We start from the raw sequence: 19,410 nt of genomic DNA, 5'->3' as shown, positions 1-19,410 counted from the left end.
TTATCGCTAAGTTTCATTCATGAAAATAACTCCCATTGATTCTACAGACAGAAATACGTTCCATATAGAAGAAAGTTAATAGACAATTCCGCCATACTTGCCTTTCTAAAAAACACAAGTGAACAGTTAAAAGGGGTATATTGTTTGATGCCCCTATACCAGCGAAATGGTTGTACCCTCCGTTTGCTTTTGTTTTAACAACCATTAAGATATTTGAGTGGTGGAACACTGCACTTTTCAAAGACCTCTAGATAGTTAAAATGTTTTATTTAGCTTGATTACTCTTTAAACGAATCTAGTTAATTGAAGTGCTGTTGTTCTACTTTTGCCTTACAAATTTTGATATATCAATATAAAATTATGAAAAAAACACTATTTAAATTTAAGTTTTGGCATTTGATATTATTTATTTTGGGTTAAGAAATATCTTCCTAATTTATTTAATACTAGCTGGTGCCGCGACTTTGTGCAGTATTAGTAGCTTATATTAGGGTAGAAAAAAAATTACTAAAGATATTGACTATTTAAGATAAACATTTCCATCATACATTACATGTGTGTGTAACTCTAGGGGTTTTGGCAGCACAAGCCAGAATAGCTCGCAGATGGTAGATTTTTTCCTATTTACTTGATATTTGGACAATTCACACAATATTTTTCTAAAGTTTCATTGAAATCCATTCAGTAGTTTTTACGTGAAACAGTAACAAACATCGATCCATACTAAAGTTTGCGTTTATAATATTAGTAGGATTCGAATCTTAAGTCCGTCAGAGCTCATTAAATGCCCGCTTGAACTCGTAAGTTAAAAATTTTATTAGTAAAAGTTTTCGCTTAAACTAGGAGCTTGAGTTTAGTTCGGTGGCAGTTGTTGCAGATATGTTCTATATTTGTGTATACGTTCTATACGTGATATATTTAAAAAAAAATACTTTGTTTGAAGCTGGGTAACAACGGACTTTAATCGTTTAAAACACGAGCTTTTAACTAATATAATATTAGGGGAAGTGGGGTTGCGACGCTGGATTAACAAAAAACTAACTTGACTTATTGAAGAGTTCGTAAATCTCCTCTTATGTTATTGGACATTGTCGGAAACGAGAATGTAAACAACTTGTGAGTGTGGAAAAAACTAAGAGAGGTTTAAACTATGTGTTTCTATCGCTATTGTGAATACATATTAAAAACGTTACTATATACTAGCTCTTTCGTAATTTGGTTTAGATATAGTCTAGACTTAGCACGAACTATGTTCTATAAGTCAAAGACTTTTCGCAGTACAATTTAATACGTTCGTAGGTCTCTAATGTTAAAACAACTCTACTCATATCGAAGATTATTATAATTTTTACGGTTATTAAGCAATGTACGAGAGAGGACGCACCGCTAGTTAACAATAAAACATTTGAACACAAACAAAACAATACCAGTAAATATGTCAGAGCTCGCATTCAGCACCAACTTTCCTCGGCATTCTGGAAAGTGGGACAACTCCTGTTTAAATTTTCTATTTCGGGCCCGTATAATTGAGATACTAAACGCGTAGCGTGTATATATTCAACTCTAGATATACAACGATTACTATTGGTTTTTATTGCAGCATACAAAATTCTTATAAACCAATAATAATAATAAAAGCCCGTTTAATTTTCAATCATTACAAAAGTATAATATCTATATATTATACTTTTGTAATTAGATTTGTTATATATACATTTTTTTCTTGTTATCCTAATATCCTAGCTTCCTTCAGTACTATTGATCGGAACCACTTATCCTCCCTCCAGCTTTTTTCAAATATCTCTCTGTCCATGGCTTTCTTTCTACAGTCGCTTATTGCTAACGCTTCTATGTATTTCTTCTATTCTTTTTGGCGATAAACTAATATCATTCCCATATTGATTTATTTTGTGCCTCGGTAACACGTTGCACTATGCTTGTAAGCACTTGTAATTGTATTATTTACTTTGCGTGTACTTTTTATATACTTATCGCCACCACGGAAACGAATTCAATTTTAATAAGCACCTGTCAATATTGAATCTAAGTCTCTCTGTAATCGGCAGCTCATGTCTGATCGTCGTGGTCAGCAAGAAAGCGTCTGGAACGAACTACCGTGTACAGTTTTGAGGACGACGAGTCTTTCACTTGATCGGTCCATCTGGTTGGTGAACGGCCACGTGATAATCTAAGTCTAACCTATTTTATTATATAATATTTTAACGAGTCCTTGTCCTAATTCTATGTAGACGACGCCACGGGCAAGCGTAAGTCATTAATAAAACATTTGCTATTCATGTCTCTTCATGTAAACAACCAGTGGCGCAACCCACAGAGGCAAGACAAATTTTGGCCTCAGATATGTTCGTTTAATAATTTTTCTTTATAGGCTTTAATAATACGGCAACGCACTTGCGAGCCTCTTGTGAGCCCGTTTGGCCCTTATTATATATGTGCCTTAATACATGAGGTGGATGTTCTGACGTAGAACATGTAAGTTTCAATGCGGTGTTTACCTTCACCGTAGTAAAATCCATTGGTACACAACCGAGAATCGAACGCTCCCAGGGTACCGCGCTTAGCATGAACACATGTTGACACTGTTCTATAAACAGTCACATTTACGAGATCATTATAAAATCTAAAAATAACTTAAACACTAAAATTAGCATTGGAGCAAATGCTAAGTGAAAGTTCTCGAGCCTCGAGACGGGAGTTGTTTGCGTAATAGGAAACGATCCAACACTGCAAAACTTGTTGAAAGAATATCACCTCAAAAAAGTTTCGTAACATTCTTTGATAACTTTGTAAACCGGGGATTTTCATTGTTGTATTTCACCACTTGCTAACCCGAGCATTCTTGATACTTTATTAATGCTTTGGTTTCATAGTTATATGATAGATGTAGAAGTAGTTTGTATAAAGAGGAAATATACTATATAGTGTCATAAATATTCTAAATAGCTGACATTTTACTGGGAGGCGAGCAAGTATTTTTTTTTTTGACGTTCATAAGTGTACCTGTATGAATTTGACTTAGACCTGGAAGAAATGGATAGAACAGTGTTTCCCAACCTTTTTTGTGCCATGCCCCAACTTAGCCTACCTAAAATTGCCCCCCCTACGTAACATACATATTTTTTTATTAAAAATTTAATTGTTCACTTTAGAAATATAATGACAGTTTTTACGAAGAAACCACATGGAAATTGTTAACAATAAGGAAATTTTCAAAACATAGTGAAAAACTGAAATTCAAATTACAAATAATTTTAATAGATATTTCTATATTAATTTAGTGAGATCCTTGCTTGCTGCACAGAGATTTTATATTAGGTTCCAATTTGGTTAGTCTTCAGTCTCAAGTCTCCACGTTGTGTTTTATCCAGCTTTTTTTTTTTTTTTATTTTTTTTTTATTTTTTTTTTATTTTTTTTTTACTTGGGGAAATGCATTGCGCATACCCCACCGCGGTGCGACTGCTTAGTGCGGGAGGGTTATGTGGGACTCGCGAATGTGCATACCCACTAAAACCCCAAGGCGCCACCAACAATCGCCTTAGGAGGGATGCGGTAACAGCAGAGCCTTATCCGCTTCCCGACATGCGATGCGGCGGTTGTGTCCGCCTCTCCCCGCCCATTGTTGATTTGTGAAGATACTTGACACAGCAAGTATCCTTCACAGATCGGGCCATACGCTTTTAGGAATAGCTAGGGGAGATCGGGTCCAGTGCTTGCAGGGATGGATCACCATCCCTTCTTTTGAACGCATGGACCCCTGCTTCCCCGCTTGGGCACTCTTTAGGTGGCGAGGATTTGACGGGCCTGCGGTTTCTTTCGCCGCCGCGGACGGGTTCCGGGACAAAGCTCCCTGGTTCTTCCCGCTTCTTCTTTGACTTTCATGACCGACTCGCAGAAATTGTAGAAGATTTTCCACGAGCCGTCATTTCCTGCGCTCAATATGGCTTTCACTACGTTTGGCAGAATTGCGTCCTCGCCCTGGAGGGCATCTAACAAAGGTCTCCTTTCCGCTTCCCATGCTGGGCAGTCCCTAAGTGTATGCAGGGCGTCGTCCCGGCTGTCTCCGACACAGTGGTGACAGGTTGGTGACTCCTCACACCCTACTACTTTGTGCAGATAGCTACCAAAACATCCGTGTCCGGACAGCATCTGCACAAGTCGATAGCTGAGGTGACCCCAGCGCCTCTTTACCCAAAGTTGAAGCAAAGGTCTGAGGGCTTCGGTAGTATATTTACCGGCACTCGCATATAAGAGGCGACAGCCCCCACTCGGCCCGCCGAGGTTTGGCATTATGCGCGAGAGCATGTTTGCGGTGGCGGTGAGCTTAGGGGCAAGTGCCACGAAGTGTGGTCTGAAAGTCCACCGTGGGTCAAGAATCAGCCCAAGGTATTTGAGCGTAGTACCGACCCGGATAGCTACTCCGCCGACGATGATGTCTACGTCTTGAGGTGGAGCTTTTCTGTGGCCGTAGAAGCATATAGCTTCTGATTTCTGAAGGGCGACAACAAGGCCGAGCTTCTTGATTTCAGAAACCACCCGAGCTACTCCAGCTGTCGCTCGGAGGCGCGCTTCCTTAAAATCTTCTCCAATAGCGACCACGAGGGTGTCGTCTGCATAGCATATAGTTGACACTCCAGGGACTAGTTTCGCTCGCAGCACCCTGTCGTAACCTATGTTCCAAAGAAGGGGGCCAAGAACCGAGCCTTGTGGGACGCCGCACTTGATGAGGTGACTCCCTATGCCATTTTGTTTCGGGAAGATAACACGGCGGCCGTTGAGGTACGATGCTACACATTTTCTTATATAGGCCGGTAAGCCGTGGTGGCGAAGGCCGTCCGCGATACAGTCCCATGGCAAGGAATTGAAAGCGTTCGCGATGTCTAACGATACCGCGAAAACCACTCTGCCCCGTGACACCTGCTCCTCGCAGACGCTTCGCAGGCGCGCAATTGCGTCGATCGTTGACCTATGTTTCCGGAAGCCAAATTGAGCCTCATGTATGTTTGGTCCTATAGTTTCCAAATGATTGTAAATCCGACCGGCAATAATACGCTCGAAGAGCTTGCCGGCTTCATCTAGGAGAACTATAGGTCGATACGCTGATGGTGACTCTGTAGGTTTTCCACCTTTTTTTAGAAGAACTAGCAACCCAGTCTTCCATGTCGACGGAAAGAGGCCATTTCTAAGACATTTCGCGAGTAGGCCTCGAAAGCGCATGTCAAGACCAGCGTCGAGGGCCAGAGCTAACACTCGTCCGTGCATGCCATCGGGACCAGGTGCAGTTTTTTAGTGGTCATGCGTGTTATTGCTGTCTTCAGCTCCGAAGGAGATACTTCAGACACTGTGACACTGTGTTCCGTGGTCGTCTCATGTGGGGAGCTCAGGGCGTCGCGTTCAGGAAAAAGTTCCGCAACCACTGTGCTGAGCAGTTCCGGCTCCATGTTTTTCGTGAGTGGCGGGGCCCACGAGCGCAGCTTGTTTGTGACAATCTGATACGGGCGTCCCCAGGGATCCCGCTCCAGGGTGTCAAGCAGTTCTTGCCATGCTTTCTTTTTTGCTTCGGCGATACCTATTCGCAGCGCCAGTTTTGCATCTCGGTATACGCTATATGCTTGTTTTTCCTCTTCTATGCGAATTGGTCGCCTTCTGCGAGTCCTGGTGTAGCCTCGACGAGCTGCTACACAAGCAATCCGCAACTGGGCGAGTTCTGCCGACCACCAGAATACACTGGTCCGGTGAGCTCCAGGGCGTCTTCTTTGCATTGCAGCATCCGCGATGCAAGTCATTGCGCCACGAAACCACTCTGCCTCTTCCTCTGGATCTACGGAGGCTGGGATCGGGCACCAGGCCTGCACAATCGTAGCCAATTCCGCCTGTTCCTTGTTAAGACTCCCAAGTGCCCATTTTGGGCCCAGTTCTGACGGGTCCGAGCTAGGATTGGCCGACGGAGAGAGAGTGCGGAAGCGGATATACCGGTGGTCCGAAAGCGTCTCAACCCCCGTCAGGACCTCCCAGTCCTGAACACGGCACGAAAGATGGGGGCTCGTGAACGTCACATCCACAATAGATTCTCCGTTTGTTCGAACACACGTAGCTTCAGAGCCCCTGTTAGCCACTACCAAACAATGCGCTGCTGCCCAGTCCACCAACGCTTTTCCTCGTGGGCTGGACACCTGTGAACCCCAGGCCACAGACTTTGCATTCAGATCCCCAGCGATGACTAAATGTCTCGGATGGCTCCATTGCACCAGGCTTCCCAGTTCGTTTAGGAAGGCCTCAAATTCAGCCAGCGAGCGATTGGGGGAGAAGTAGGTACTCGCGATACACATTTTGCTACCCAACTTTGCTGCCACATAGCCGTGGCCTTTTCGAACTGGACCAATGCAGGGCGAGCCATCTGCCGGTGTAACGATAATTGCGGCCAGACCGTCGAGGTCGCCAACCCAGTTCGCCCTTTCGGGTATTGAGTAGGGCTCGGAAATTATACCAACGTTGATATTCCACTGCGCTAGACTCTGGTACAGTAGGTCTTGTGCAGCAGCGCAGTGGTTTAGGTTGCTCTGAAGAAACCGTAGGGCCATGTTAATTTGCTGGGGTTTCTATGACCTCCATACGCGCATTGTTGCGCGGAGACTTTGCGGGCGTCTTTTTTTTAGGTGACGAGCGGCGCCTGGGTACCCTCACACTGGGAGCTGTGCAGCTGTTGCCACCTAGCCTGTGATGCGCTTTCCTACCGGCCTCGTCGCAGAGTAGGCACTTGGGTTTTTCACTGCAGGAGGCTGCCCTGTGACCGGCTTGACCACAGCGAAAACACAGTTGGCTACGATCAGTATCGGACATGCAGCGGCTAGCTACGTGCCCGATTTGTAAGCAGCGAAAACACCGTAGCTCTCTTGGCTTTGCAACACTAATATTTGCCGCAACCCATCCGACAAAGAAACGCCCCGCTAAGAGTTTTTTGGCGGCCGTTACGGGGCAGTTAGCCCACGCTGCACCAAGACCCGATTTATCTTGTCGTATACGGCTGATCCTTATTTGATCAGCCGGGCACTCTCCCTTCGCCGCAATCGCCAATCGCAATCGCCGTTATCCAGCTTTCGATATCCCCTCTTAACAATGAAACTGCCCCCCTGTGGGGCGTGGGCCGCACGTTGGGAATCACTGAGATAGAACATACCTGAATGGCATAATTGGAAGCCCCTTAACAATATTTTTTTGTGTTTCTTAATAATACTTAGACTTTATAACAAATATTGGATGACCTCACTGAATTTAAGTTATTGTTGCATATTTAAAATTTGCTTGATTGTCAGATTAATAATTAGAACATATACAAAAATTAAACAAATATAGTAATTGTGTGAAATAGTTAAGTTGTGAATTGAATTTTTGTTTATAATTCAGAGGTGCTTAAATTGTTAACTTCAATGGAACGATTAATTAAATATTTAGATGTAATAAGATTTGCTAAATGTGTGAGAAGCGAATGAGAACTCGGGAAATAATGGCATGCGTTCTACCTTTGAATATAAAATCTAACTGACTGAATTTTACTGTAAAACAATATATCTTTTTATAGGATAGGGGCAAACGGGATGCTCAAAACGGGCAGTCATCGCAGCCCATGGTCACCCATTTTAGTGGGTCCGTTGCCGGCCTTTAAAGGAGATTCCCTTAGAAAATAATTGTTTAACAACTATTTAATATGCCCAAGTATCGACAGAAAGTTGTCATACGTACTAAAAAAATTGCATGCTCGGATATTTAAGCTATCGTACGTGGATGTTTCTAAGGAAAACGACCATATTGGCACTAAGTTTGCAAGGCCTTCGAAGAACCAGAGCAACGCACTGACCTTTTAAATACGTTATCAAAACCGGAACGTGAATTGATTTTATCATGACGTAGCGTCAACCTCTATTTATAAAGTGATGTTCACGTTTATTTCCTGACTCCATACAAATTAAGACAATTACCTACAGAGCAAGAACCACTTTCATGTTAATCTCCAAAACCTAGTTTGACGCAACCCAGTATGGGAAGGGTAATATCGTCACTGTATAATGATAGCCGCGTATGTCAAAAAACCATTTATTTTTTATTCTTAGACTCTTATGTCATTCAACTGGTATAATCATGAAGTAAGGACTTATTTATGTTATTAATAAATAAGTCCTTTTTACCATTTAACTATGGACAAAAACACATAATAATATTTTAACGAACATTGACGAAATGGAACATTTTTTTCGTTTCCTGTAATATTTGTTTCTTGGACATACGAGGTTATCATTCTACAGCAACGATATATATAGACTTTACATAACTCTTTTAGGCGATTCCGATATCGTTTAAATTAGTATTGAAAGTAACCAAGCTGGTTTCAGTAAGACCTTCCGTCTCTAGCTGGATTGAGAGCCCGAATCATTTAAGGATACGCATTGTGACCACAGTTAACAAGTGGAATCGCAGGCATTAGCTAGTTTAAATATTAGGTGCCGTACAAAGGACAGAATCGTGCGCAAGGATAGTCCATGATCCTTGCTGAGAGGTCACTGCTGGCGTAAACGGGTTTAAAGTTAACGACCGTTTATAATTATGAAGGTTTCATGATAATTAAACTATTCTTTGCCGTACTTAATATCATATGTTCGCATGCAAAGTAAACCCTGAAGCACGTTCTCAAAGCACTAAAATAGGTATTGAGTAACTGGTATGGTGTGGTTATTTCTTGATTCTGTGTGCTGCTAAACCTAAGTAACGTCAGGCTAGATAATATAATAGAATAAGTTATCATAACAATTCATTTTCCACATTCAGAATGATTTAGTAGAGAACAGTGTATATTACACTAACACACACATATAAATGTGACAAAAACCGGGCGATATATTAATTATTAAAAATACACTGACTATAAATACATGTCAACCTTATTTAACAACATTATACATGCATTTAGAACAGTATTCATAATTCAAAAACATCTAAATCCATTTCGATGAAATTTTAACTGTTCCCTAGTATGTAACTGATTTAATTGAAGTTTCCGAGAAATACACTTTCTAAATTAAGCACAGATGAATACTCAACAGATTCATGAAATTACAACATTATCACATAACATAACGATTAAATTGATAACCTCGTTTTTGAAGTTGGCAAAAACCAAATGAGAAAGGTATTAACATCAATAAAGTATGCTTTGAGTGTTGGTCTAGTCACTAGACTCTCATCCCTGAGGTCGTAGGTTCGATACCCGGCTGTGCAGCAATGGTCTCTCTTTCTAAATGCGCATTCATCACTTCTTTTACTTATTGAAGCAATTAACATCTTACTGAAGCAATGATTGAATCTACGAATCCTTTTTAGATCAGTTAAAACTTGAACTAAATAAGCTGGCGACTCGAAATGAAAGCATTTGGTTTGGGCAACATCTTTTGCAACGCGTTACGCAACCTCCACCAGGCAAAGATTTAGTAATTAGCATGCTAATTGTGAGTAATTAAAGTTTTTTTCAATGTCTGCATCACGGTCCACGGTCATTGTAAAAAATTGTGAATTTAAATAATGATTATAATTTAAACGTTAAGATGCGAGTCGTCAGATTAATATTATATTATATCGGTAATCAAAAGGAATTCTGTAGCATGTTGATCGGCCTATAGGTTTTCCAAGGAAATAGTAAACAATAATTTATCTTCAGTATATAATATTTTTAGTTGTAAGGGTTCACGACGAAAACACCATTGTGCCGGGATTTGAGCGCAAGAGCTCAGGGTTGACTCACACGCGTAATTGACGACGCCCACACTGGACAATGGCCATGTATCGTTTGTATCATTAGAAATAAAATAATACAACTATTTAAATATTTTATACATTAACCTAGACTTACGACAGACGCGTGAAGCTTATGACTGATTATTTGGGTTAAAATTTATAAAAAGAATATATTTATTAAAATAATTATGAATAAAATGCAGATAAAAATACACCAGTCAGCTTTCACTTAGACGACAATTAATTTTGTTAGTCTCTCATGACCATTCAGGCTGAGCACGCAAAACTTCGGGATATTTAAACTTTGTAATTACAAACTAGACCTAGACGAGTATATAGCCCGGATTTTTCAGGAAACACTCATCTCTCTCTATCACAGCTTATCACTATTCGACAGAAAGAGACGAATATTATGTTGCAGTACAAGAATAGAATTAATGAATTATTTGTCCATTAATTATGATTAAATAACAAGGCTATCAAAAACCAGATTTTCAAACACAAACATCGGATATGAGTCACACATGATAATGTTGAACATCTCCACTTCTCATATATCAAAGAACGTGAAGCTTGCTACGCAGTATGTAAAACATTGATAAAAAATGTGTTGCTATGGGTAAACACTGCACGCTCTTTCTTGCGATCCTTGTTAACTGAGACAGGTAATATGAAAAATTTTACGTATTAATAATTTATCTGCACTAGCATGACTATAACGTAAGATTTAATAGTTTGGTATAAGTCTTAGTCAACTATAAAAAAATCTGTGGCGCTACCTTTTTAGGGCTTTGATTTCTGTATGTTTCATGATCATTTGTCAATCTCATAGGCAAAAAGGTTGATCAGCCTCCTTTGCCTGACACACGCCGTCGACTTTTTGGGTCTACGGCAAGCCGGTTTCCCACGAACAACTTCACTGTTTGAGTGAATGTTAAATGCGCACATAGAAAGAATGTCCATTGGTGCACAGCCGGGGATCGAACCTACGACCTCAGGGATGAGAGTCGCACGTTGAAGCCACTAGGCCAACACTCAAAGCATACTTTATTGATGTTATAATACCTTTCTCATTTGGTTTTTGCCAACTTCAAAAAGGAGGTTATCAAGTTGACCGTTATTTCGTGATAATGTTGTAATTTCATGAATCTGTTGTTGAACTAATAATAATATTAGTTCGGATTAATATCAAAAAGGTTAGTCGACATCACAGGAGATCAAAGAGCTGGCAGCTCGGACAAAGATTTAGTCTAGCTATTCAAAGGGGGAACGCTGCCAGTATCTTCGGAACCTTGCCTAAAGGGACTCCTTTTAATAATATATTTTAATGTTAGTTATTGTTATTAATTATATATATCCGAACTAACATACTATACATAATTCTGTCAACTAGTACACCAAGTCCACTTATAGCCACGCCAAAGTCACATACACTGAGATACTCTGTGTCAACCCAGTGGGCAGCGATGAAATAACTCAAATGTACTATATTATTTGCATGAGCTGCCATCCAAAGGCGTACGCCGCAAACGAAGCATGCAATTATACACCTAATTATGTATTTAATATGCGCGCACTGCGCAGGGTTACGCATCAGCTGATGCCAGCATTAACGCTAATTTTATCCATCTTCAAAATAGGAGGTGATTTCAAAATAAAATATACCCTTGGAATTTTATGAGTACGTTTAGTGGTTAATGCTTTTTGTTAGCTATATAGTGTATCTAATCATTTGCATTGCAGCTCTTCAAGGCATAAATAGATGAACAACCTTTAAAATCAATTCATCGAAACAATTGTACAATCGGAGAGCGCAAATTTCCTTAAGACAGCGAAAAATAAGCAGAAATATGTTCATGGATAAATCATCCTTAAAGAATTACGGAAGTTCATAGATTTAGACGTAATTTTATGTTTAGACTAGGCTAGAACATGTAATTGCTAAAAAAACAAGTTAGTATTTAGAAAAAAATATACATACTTATATTGCTAATTCCAAATCTAAGCAACATCACAAAAAATTAGTTGATATCATTAATTTCAGAATAAAATGAATGATTCATTATATATTTATTCATTATTATTATTTAATAATAGCGACATTTTAGAAATACATATATACCAGTTGCTAAATAAGATATATTTGGTTGTACCATTTAGACTCGAGCTGGTTTGTGTCGCTTGCTTGGCATTTTTGTATAGTACCTTGTGCTATCTCTTTCTATCATTTGTCCCGCTCGCTCTACGTCAATACTAACGAACGTATAGTGCTTTTTGTCTGAAGCAAAATTCACCTAATTTCAGCCAAGACAACCGAGTAAAATTGTCCTGTATTTGTTCACATTTAATAAAATATAGTTTTAGACTTTTAGACCACGGATCACAAATTTCCCGTTACAATAGATATACAATAGATAGAAACTACAATTCGATGTTTTAATTCATACTTTATTCCAAACAATAATTAAAATAAATAAGCCTTCCCACTTCCTCTTGTCAGCAAAAGTAAGCAAAGTCCTCAAAAATAATAGTACCAAATTAATTTTTTGTAGAAAACCTCGAAAATGCATTTCGTTACAAGCAAAGACAGTGGGTAATATGTGTAAAAAAGTAAATAATTACTATTGACGTAGTCACCAAATAAGAATATCAAAGATTCCCCCCTATTTAGTGTGCTTACCTAATACTTGAAGGGCCCGTAAGTGATATACATATCCCAGCCAATCTGAATATAGAAATATAATAATAATCTGAAATATCCATAGTTCTGTATTTCATAATGCTTTTCCCGCAAAACACTATATACATTTGGTACTTAAGACAAGTTAAGAAAAATATTAATTATAAATATTAACCGTTGGTTAATTTAAATAAATAAAAGATTATTTCATGCGCTTTGCACAATACAAAGGTTGCGGAATTTTCACGAATGCAAATTATAAGTAGCCATTATATTTAATAGATGAGGACAACCCTAGGGACCTTGGACGCAGTGGTAAGCGGCAAAAGGCCGGGTATAATTCATCTTTAATTATATGTGTTTAAATAGACTACTATAAATAGATTTTAAAAAATCAGTGGCGCTGCAACCTCTTTTTAGGTCTTGGCCTCAGGTTTCTGAATCTGTTCATGATCACTTTTAAATCTAATAGGCAAGTAGGTGATCAGCCACCAGTGCCTGACACACGCCGTCGACTTTTTTGGGTCTAAGACATGTCGGTTACCTCACGATGTTTTCTTTCACCGTTCGAACAAATGTTAAATGCGCACATAGAAAGAAAGTCCATTAGTGCACAGCCGGGGCTCGACCTCAGGTATGAGAGTCGCACGCTGAAGCCACTAGGCCAATACTGCTCACACACTATTAATAGATCAAAAAGAAAAATTTCGATAGAGAACTTGTGAACGTACTTATGAACGGAACAGAAATTAAAATATTACATTTATTGCCAGTTCCCAAACCCGGGGCCACGCTGACCAATCCAGGGTAGAAAAGACTAGAAGAACTGGCAAGAAAACTCTGCAACTCTTTAATTAACAGTATCAGCAGTAACCTTTTTTTATACAGAACTGGTCATGTTTGGTCACAATTCCACCTGGTGTTATGATGTGGGATGAGGGCACGTATGTCAAATTAAGATTTAACGGTAAGTAAGGTATTAGTTGTCTATATTTATTAAGATTTAATGTTAATTAAGTTTCGCATTATGGCACTTCTTCAGGATTCTTTTATAGAGATCGCTTAGTAGGGATGAGACAGCCCGTTGCACCATGTTTTTTAATTCTTACGCAAAAATAAAAAAGTGTTACTAAAAAAATAACACGTTTGACAGTTCGAGAAATATTATTTCGTCCTTCTATTATGTACTATTAAAAACTCTATATACCTATCCCTTTTCATTCTAGCGTAGACACGATTTGACAGAAAGAGACTAGTATAATCATTGGAGCTGAAGTTAAGTTTTAAAAGGTTAGGTAAATATTTATTTTATTATTTACAGCAAATATTGTCGAGTCAAATTACGCTTGCTAATTTTCTATGGCGTAACTCACTATGACGTAAACATTCCAGGTGTAAAAATCATTTTCCTAATAATAGCAATGACCGATTGTACGAAGATTAAATGATGTCTTTATTTGTATACATATATTTATTAACACGAATCATAAACCCAATTAAATTACTCCCTGTATACCATTCAGTTAAAGGATAAAGATGTTTCTAAACTAGAAAGTCAAACACAAGCACAAGGTTTTGTTTATTGTGAAACTCGTAAACAATACGACAATCGGTTAAAAATTAATAATTTATTAGTTAACTGGATAAGTCGAATCGTGTCGTGCAAAGTAAAAACTTATAATAAATAGAAATTTCTATAAAAACATTTATATTGTTTTAATTACAATGGCAGCTGTATATATACAATTTATCCGATTGAAAAAATGACGATTGCTTCACAGTAACAGCATCAAAGAACAAACGTATATTATATTCTATTCTATTATTCTCCTATTTAGAAGACACTGATTACTACCTAACAATGATAAACTATTCAATCAATATATACTTTCTTTAATATATGAAAACTGTTCGTAGCGTGTTTATGGGACCTTCGATAAAAGAACTGTCCAATATAAAAATAACATTTCGTTTCAAACCAGAAGTTGCTCACGTATAATATTAAGTAGATATATAGCGTATATAGCGAAATATATGACCTATGAAGACATAAGTATATAGGTATCACAACAATATAATATTGAAACTATTAAAATATACCAAACAGTGGACTGCACAAATAAATACGAAATATTGTAACTTCACAAAGTCATAATATTGCATGGAGCGACCCACTTCAGTTGAGTTGGCGATAACGAAGATATTTCCAGAGGCCTAAGCGACACTACAGATCGGTAGACCATAATGAATCAAGTCAAAGACTGCCATGCCTTTGACAGAAAATTCCTTGTAAACAAAGAAAACGACAGATTACATATGGGCTATATGTAGGCAACTACTTTATAACAATTCATAGATCAAGAGATATATTATAGAGAATCAAGAACCAATCAAAATAAATTAATCACTGGCGCTACAACCTTTTTAAGTGTGGACCTCAGATTTCTGTATCTGTTTCATGATTTGTCAATCTAATAGGCAAGTAGACCTCCTGTGCATGACAAGCAAGGCAAGCTGGTATCCTCACGATGTGTAACTTCACCGTTCGAGCGAATGTTAAATGCGCACATGGAAGAAAGTCCATTGGTGCACAGCCGGGAATCGAACGTACGACCTCAGGGATGAGAGTCGGACGCTGAAGCCACTAGGCCAACACACACAAGAACCAATCAACTTTCATGAAATATAACCGACTTGAAAAAACTTAAGGTTTACAATTCGACGTGGATTTTTAATGCGAATTTTAATGAAGTTTTTCATGACAGTACTTAAGAGATACTGTGTCTTGGAAAACGTTTTTGAAAACGCGCCTTTGTTTTGCCGTCTCGTCGAAAGACTTAAAAGACATTGAACTATCACCTCTCAATGTCAGTGATAAAATTAATGGAACAATTATAATTAAACGCTTAATCGCTATTACGGATGTGACGAAAGCAATACAAATAATTACTTCAGTCAAAATTTTTGTGGGTTAAGAAAAACAAAGAAATAGCGCACCATAAAATCTTTAAAACTAAAAAATTAATTCAGTTAAAAGTAGTTAGATAAGTAAAAGTCTAGCTAGATTCTAAAACAGCAGTTTTACTATTTATCCCATGCCTAACAAATATCAGAGATAGTATCTGAAACAACTAATAATAGAATTGATGAAATATAGTAGGAAGATGTGCAATACCAAAATCCCAAATAAAATGGACAACAACAAAATACCTACTGCAAAAACAATGGGAAGTTTAAGTGAGAATCTTCTCAGGTGGCTGGCAAATGATCATAAAGTTTTGACCTCAACAGGACCTCATAATGATTTAAATTATAAATTATCTCTGAACCTAAGCATTACATTACAACAGAACAAATTAATCCATAAAAAGTGCCATAATAACGAAATAAACTAAACAAGAATATTATCTCCCTTTAATGGGTAGGTTAGTAACATTAAATATAGGAACTAAACCTACAAACAACAAATAAGTCTAAAAGGTAAGTAATACACTTGCTATGTTAAAGCATATTGTATTGACTTTTGAACTAAAATATATTCCATAGTATTTAAGCTTGCCTCTAATTGATGTGGTATGACATTATACACACATGCAAATTTTTTTACTCATTCTATTGTAGATTTAGAAATACATGACAAAAGTTAAAGGTTAATGTTTATTCCTTGTTTATGTATAGGAATCTGTTGTTCTCATGAATAATTGATAAAATTGTAGTTCAATGTCACTAAACCAGGATTTGTTTAGATACACCACAAATCTGTGAACTTGGATAATTGGGAACAGATAAGGTGGCTATTTTAATATATCTCTTAAATTCTATATATTAACTTTCATAGAAAATGTATATAGTGCCAGTTTCAATCAAGGCAACACAGTAACTATTCCATAACATAACATAGCGTTTGCAACACTGGGAGACTCACTAATTAGTCCTCAGTTGCTTTAATAGCTATGGTATAAATATATCAGTTTTAAAATAGTTGTAGGACATTGTGTGACTTAAGGCATAAAATTTAGAAACAATCTATTTCTTTTGGGCTGTCATATAACAACAGAATAAGTTTTTGGTATCACACTTGACCCAATAAATAGGGCTTAAGTTGCTAAAAATATTCAAAGCAGTTATTGATTCTAATTACATACTAAATCATAAAATACCATAATATAAATAACGATACAACTTCAGGCTAAAAATAGGTGTACATGTCTATACACTATACTGTTACATAAGCGTGGAAATCCCAAAAACCTAAGGTTTCAAGTCGATAATTTATTCATGTTGGAAAAAAATATTATTGATGTTATATATGCAAATTTAAAAAAGCTGCAGAATAATCTCTACATGTGGTAAAAACATGCATGTTATAAAGTTATAATATAATCAGAATAAATAATCCATGATTAGTTATAATTAATCATATTATTAATGTAGTGTTGACATGAAAAGTAATTAAAGCCTATGTATTACATAAAACATGTTCAACTCAGTCTTAAGTTTCTATCTTTGTGTAGGTGAAAATTTTGTATAAAACCTAACAAACAAAACTCAATTAAAACACAATCCTTCTTATTTTAACTTGCATATACATTAAATATTACATTATTCAGTAAAAGAAGAGTTTTCATGAAGATTTTAGGTTATATGTGACTAATAAACTTTTAAGACCTAGTTCACAAGTGTTGCTTGCAATTCTTAAATTATCTTTATAATAAATACAAATAGGCAATTAAGTTTCATCACTACCAACCATGAATTATAAGTATAATTACCTACTTATTAAACCATTATTCTTTATGGTTCAGAGGATCAGCAGAAATTACAAAATAGGGGTCTCCTCCACGGAAATATACCTAAGTATACTTACTTGTATAAAGTTTTTGGCTTTACACTGACCAAATTGTTGTTAAAGTCCACCAAATATTGAAATTATTTATGTTAAGATAATCATAATGTGAATGTTCATAATTTCTACAAACACACTATTTAGTCAATTACATAGCTCTAGCGAATAAAACCATCAGTTAGAGCTTCAATATCTCTGCATGAAAAAAAAACTAGAAATCTTAAGAGAAAATTAGTATTACATTGAAAAGATTGCTGAATAGTGTTTAAGAGAGTACTAAGTTATTTGAGATAAGCACAAATACTAAAAATATAAACAAGGCAGAAATATAACAGAAAGCTGAAGTACAACTACAGCTAAAGTGAAGATAACTAGGTACCATGTTAGAAAAAAATATGTATAAGATTATTGTTGTCTCGATTAAACAAAAGAAGTTTAATTTAGCTCAAGTAAATTTGATCAGACTATATATATGAGTATTGATGATTAAATATCCATTGATTATGATTGTGACGTTTATCATGTTTGTAAAAAGGTTTATAAATTTATAGTTGTGTTTGAGGATCATAATATTGACTCAGTACTTGTTAATCATGTCAGGGTCAAAAGCAATAGATCAACATCACCTGAGCTTGCAGACCAATAGCTTCAGTTTTCATAAAAGAATATCATAGCATGGCAATGAATAACTTGGCATCACTGAACTTCTTCAAAAATAGTGAAAAATAGTTACCAATTAATGTGGAACTGCTGCATTGGATAGACGGTTGAAACAAAGATTATGTACTGTCCTTGGTAACACAGTTTGTATTTAGCAAACACATTTTTTACACACTATCAACAAAGTATCTATAAAACTTGTGTTCTTACATACACTTTTATGCTCACTGCAGTATCCAATTTCTTGACGATTCGCAAATTCAGCACAAATCACGGCCTAACCTCAAAATGCACACTAATTGAAACAAATGACAAGCACAGATGTTTTCAAACACATTAATTATAGACTCGATGTAAACACAGCGAGGATATTACGCGAAATTTTATAAAGAACGTAAAAAGCAGCCGTTCATGTTAGCAGTATAGATTTGTGAGCAAAATGCTTTGTTTGAACTATGTACGTAGTTACAGCCTTCGCTCATCGCTGCACTATAGTATAGATATACGCGTACGTTAGGTATGTATCGTGCACGACGTATAATATGCACATAGCCATAATTCACTCGGTCGTTTCGTGAGCGCCAGGCGAGCCCGACTCAGGAACGGCGGCCTCCCACCGCCCAAGATGGACAAAGGGCGGCGCGACAGGCTGGCTATTGACAAAAACTGTAAACACGACTGACTTATGGCAATGTCCGATTGCCATTCATGCAGTAAACGCGGTCGCAGCGCTGGCGAGCGCCAGTGGCGAGTGGCGCGGCGCTGCGGAGGCGGAGGAGTCACGCTCGGTCGCCGCCGAGATCGCTATCGGCGGCGGCGCCCTGCCGCCCTGCGACCGCCGTGTCCTCGCCTAGCGCTCGCGGACGATCCGACCGCTCCGAAATGGCGCAACGATGCGGAGGCCGTGACGCCGCACGACCGAGAGAATGGCGACTTTGCGATATAACGAGAAATGAACGCAAGGGACGTTTCGCAACCTCGATGGATTTTACTTTGAGAGAACCAAAATATTCCACCGCCTGACGACGCAGGCGTTTTTGTGATGGCTCAAGGATATCCAGAGCGCAAGATACTCACTGCCTAGCCGTTCGCAGCGGGTCAGCGGCGTCCATGGCGCGCCCAGGCCCTGGCCGCAGCCAGGCTCCGGGCAAACGGCCTAGCGACGCAACACACTATGATCTCACTTAAAACACGCCGAGATACACCGTCGCACCATCTCGGCGATACAACACATCGACCGCGACGTTTTAATACGCGTATAAACACTCCGCGAACGGTGTTTTGTTACATCGGTTGAGTTTTCTTTGAAAAATCAATATACATTTTCCCTGAGTTAGATACGAGCGAGTCGATGTCCAGCGCAGGTTACGTGCGTGAAGTTTGCAAGCTTTTTTAGCGCACCGGTGTTACCAACATTTTTTT

The 19,410-nt window shown here is 38.1% G+C and overlaps 1 protein-coding gene across 4 annotated transcripts in view; it reads right to left on the bottom strand.

Moving 5' to 3' along the window:
* The window catches only part of LOC125059179 (atrophin-1), a 71,292-nt gene extending 52,103 nt beyond the window's left edge, over positions 1-19,189 (bottom strand). For 3 of the 4 annotated variants that reach the window (XM_047663469.1, XM_047663472.1, XM_047663473.1), the window contains exon 1: positions 19,066-19,189. In XM_047663469.1, the coding sequence (XP_047519425.1) occupies positions 19,066-19,100 (35 nt within the window). In that variant the 5' untranslated portion in view covers positions 19,101-19,189. Of the gene's footprint in view, positions 1-18,061; positions 18,733-19,065 lie in introns of those variants that run through there. The other variant, XM_047663471.1, reaches the window with a different exon arrangement.
* Between the last annotated feature and the right edge of the window lie 221 nt (positions 19,190-19,410).

The sequence above is a fragment of the Pieris napi genome, chromosome 19, assembly GCF_905475465.1.
Source record: "Pieris napi chromosome 19, ilPieNapi1.2, whole genome shotgun sequence".
In the NCBI taxonomy this organism is placed as follows: domain Eukaryota; kingdom Metazoa; phylum Arthropoda; class Insecta; order Lepidoptera; family Pieridae; genus Pieris; species Pieris napi.
The sequence above is the reverse complement of the archived record's forward strand: the minus strand, read 5'-3'. Positions and strand labels throughout refer to the sequence as shown.